The sequence below is a fragment of the Myotis davidii genome, unplaced genomic scaffold, assembly GCF_000327345.1.
Source record: "Myotis davidii unplaced genomic scaffold, ASM32734v1 scaffold223, whole genome shotgun sequence".
Taxonomy (NCBI): domain Eukaryota; kingdom Metazoa; phylum Chordata; class Mammalia; order Chiroptera; family Vespertilionidae; genus Myotis; species Myotis davidii.
The window spans coordinates 5,387,613-5,391,014 of NW_006294609.1; the positions used below are offsets into that span (position 1 = coordinate 5,387,613).

General features: G+C 57.0%; 1 protein-coding gene across 1 annotated transcript in view; it reads right to left on the bottom strand.

Annotated features, from left to right (window-relative positions):
* RASAL1 (RAS protein activator like 1 (GAP1 like)) overlaps positions 1 to 3,402 on the bottom strand; it is a 23,690-nt gene that overhangs the window by 10,514 nt on the left and 9,774 nt on the right. Inside the window, exons 7-11 of the mRNA XM_015567279.1 lie at positions 3,230 to 3,367; positions 1,431 to 1,519; positions 788 to 905; positions 591 to 744; positions 165 to 229 (exon numbers count right to left, since the gene is read on the bottom strand). Coding sequence (XP_015422765.1) covers positions 165 to 229; positions 591 to 744; positions 788 to 905; positions 1,431 to 1,519; positions 3,230 to 3,367 — 564 coding nt within the window. The remainder of the gene's footprint in view (positions 1 to 164; positions 230 to 590; positions 745 to 787; positions 906 to 1,430; positions 1,520 to 3,229; positions 3,368 to 3,402) is intronic.

Sequence of the window (3,402 nt, forward strand, 5' to 3'; positions counted from 1 at the left end):
GGCACGGCCCAGGCTGCCACTCGGGTGAGAGGCCAGGCACCTGCCACCAGCTCCCCAGCTCGGCTGCCCATGCCATCTGAAGCCAGCCAAGCCCCGGGCCCAGGTGGACCCTGGAGGGGTGCCCTTGAGGAAGCTGCTGGGCCCGCGGGCCTTCGCCTACTCACCTTCATGAACTGCTCCATGGACTTGGAGGCCAGGGAGTTAGAACGGAAGAGGGTGTTGGGGTCGGCTGGGAGGGCAGAAGGAAGTGTTTTCTGGGGTTGGGGGGAGTGGCCCACCTCACCGCACCTGCCCACCCAAGGTGGAGGTCAGATTGCTCCAGCCTCAGGCACTGAGGAGACCCGCAACATCAGCTCCGTTCACAGTCCCCAGGCCCAGGGTGGTTAAGCAATCTGCCTACGGTCACACAGCTCAAGAGTAACAAAACCAGCTGGCTCCACACATGCGTGCGTGCGCACACACACACACACACACACACATGCATACATGCCCCTGTCCCTGCTTGAGCCCCCCTCTCAGCCCCCCACCAGAGACCCTCTGCAGACTCATCCTTGGGGGAGTGCGGTCCGGGGGTCCTGTGGGCAACTCACTGGTCCGCGCCAACTCCCGCCGGGTGAGATAGTCCAGAAAGGGCCCAGCCAGACCCTGGCCAAGGAACAGCTTCGCCAGCTTGGTGGCAAGGTCCTGGCGGCAGTCCCCCGAGGTCAGCTCCTCCAGCACGGCCAGGGGGCTGGAGACGTCCTCCTGGAAGGACAGGCGGCAGGCGAGCTGGCCGGGGCCCTGGGACTCCGGGGCAGCTCAGACAGATTTCCCCGAAGCGGGGCGGCCAGGGCCGGTAGCACCGTGAGGGCAGCACGCGGTCCTCCAGGAGGCGCACCTTCAGCCGCAGGGCACCCAGGCTCCCCCTGACCGGGCCAGAGCACACATATGTACGGATGGAAGGATGTATGGGCCGGCACCGAGATGGGCAGGTGAGAGCACAGGTAAGGAGCATGGATATTTGCAAAACAAGGTGAGGGTGGGTAGCGGTGAACAGGCGTGGCCAAGTCTAACTGGGTGTGAACGGATGTTGACAGGTCTGAACAGGCCTTGACAAGCACAGACAGGGTGCACACTGTGGCTGGCATAAGCACGTGTGTGGGAATGGGCAGTGTGAACAGGTGTGGACAGGCGTGGAAGGACCCAGGGTTCTGATCACACATCAACAGGTGTGAACGGACATGTTCGCAGGTGGGTGGGCTAAAGGTGAACCCATCTGGACATGTGTAAACACAACTGGGAGACGTCCACAGACATCTGTTCGATGAGCGAACAGTGTGCCATGGTGATGGTCAGTGGGCTGAGGAGGATGCCCATGAGGACCCGCCACGAGCTGAAGATGGTACCCAACATGGGTCCAGCCTGGTCTCCTCCCTCGGCCCCACACTTACCCAGAATCCTCCTCAGCTCTGGGAAAGGGCAGGAGACGGAACCAGCCGTTGGGTGGGTTCTGCTGCAGGACCTTCGGGGGGAACTCCACCTGTGCGGGGACACGGAGCTTCAGCGGAGCCCTGCCCAGCCCCGCCCAGCCCTGGAAGAAGCGCTCAGACTGCCCCCCCAAGGCGGGGTGGCACAGCCAGCCAGGGGCCATGTCCTCCTCCCCCTCTGTGTCCCATCGACACGACAGCAGTGACACTCCCTCCCCCAGTCCTAAATGGTGAGCCCTGCCAGGGCACTGAGGCCTCCAGGGACAGTTATTTGAGGAAACTGAGGCTCAGAGAGGTGGAGTGACTTGCCTAGGGTCACACAGCTGCTGGAGACAGCATGTCAGACTGGGTGTGTCTTCAGCTCTGTTCAGGGACACCATTGCACTATCACAAAGCTTAAAGACAGCCCGGAAGGCGCCCGAGCCCCACCCCCTCTTTTAAATAACTTTATGGAGATAAAATTGTGTCCCCTACAATTCACCTCTTTAAAGTGTCTCACTCAATGGCTTTCAGTATAGTCAGACTGTGCTAACATCACTACTAACTTCAGAACATTTCCTATGAGCCCCCCAAGAGCCTGTACCCATTAACAGTCACTCCCCTGCCCCTGACAACCACGAGTCTATTTTGTCTTCATAGATATATTCATCAATTCTAAACATTTCCTATAAATGAAATCACATCACGTGTGGGGTTTTTTTAGACTGGCTTCTTTCATTTAGCATGTTTGGAAGATTCACCCATGTTGTAGCATCTGTTGGTACTTTGTGCCTTTTAATATATATATATATAATTAATTTCAGAGAGGAAGGGAGAGGGATTGAGAGATAGAAATATCATTGATGAGAGAGAATCATTGATGGGCTGCCTCCTGCACGCCCCCTACTGGGGATGGAGCCTGTAACCCAGAGCTGCCACTGAGCCACACCAGCCGGGCAGTACTTTAGTCCTTTATGGCTGAATGATATTCCATTGTATGGCTATAGCCCCTTTGTTTATTTATTTGGCTGTTGATAGATATTTGGGCTGCTTCCGCTTTGGCTATTATGAACACTGCTGCTGTGGACATGTGTATATTTTCATTTCTTGGGTACAGTCCTAGGAGTGGAATTGCTGGGTCACGTGGTAACTCTATTTCCAACCATTTCAGGCACCGCCAGCACTGCATGACCAAGCCTCCCTCTTATTTGCTCTAATCTTGTCTCCTTTTAAAAACTACCAGCCCTGATATACCTGCACTGCTACCCAGAGGCAGGAACAATCCACCCATTGTACAGATGGGGAAACTGAGGTTCCAAGAGAAAGACCTTGACCCCAGTGCTTCCAGGAAGAGGAGGTAAATAAAGGCTTAGATTCTGGAGTAAGAGAGACCTGCACTCAGATCCCGGCTCTACTATTTCCTAGTCATGTGACCGCAGGAAAGCCACTTAGCCACGCTGGGTTTCCCCACCCCAGCCTTTTAGGGAGGCCTGGAGGGTACATGAGGTTATGCTGGAGCAGCGCTCAGCACAGGCCAGCACATGGTCATGCAGGTACTCTCGTTGTAGAATTAGGAGAGGGGCCCACCCGTGCCTTGGCAGTTTCCTGCACCTTTGAGAGCCTACCTCTCCCCAAATGCACAATGGGGCAATAGGACTCATTTCCCTGGACCTGGTGAGCAGCCTTCACATCTACCCTCTGAGCCCCAGGGTACCAGCCCATCTCCCCCACCTTCCCCTTGGGGGCGGTGGGGAGCCATGGAGCGTGTTGGAGGGGACGCTCACCATGCCCAAGAAGTCGTTCTTGCCCACCATGTCCCAGTCCCAGAGCTCCACCCGCAGTGGGGAGGGGGCGCCCGGCATCTCCCGCAGCTCCAGCACCTCATCCCAGTGTGGGAAGCGAGTCTTCTTGATGGTCTGCGGGAGGAGGGGGGTGAAGAGAGAGCTGACTGGGACCC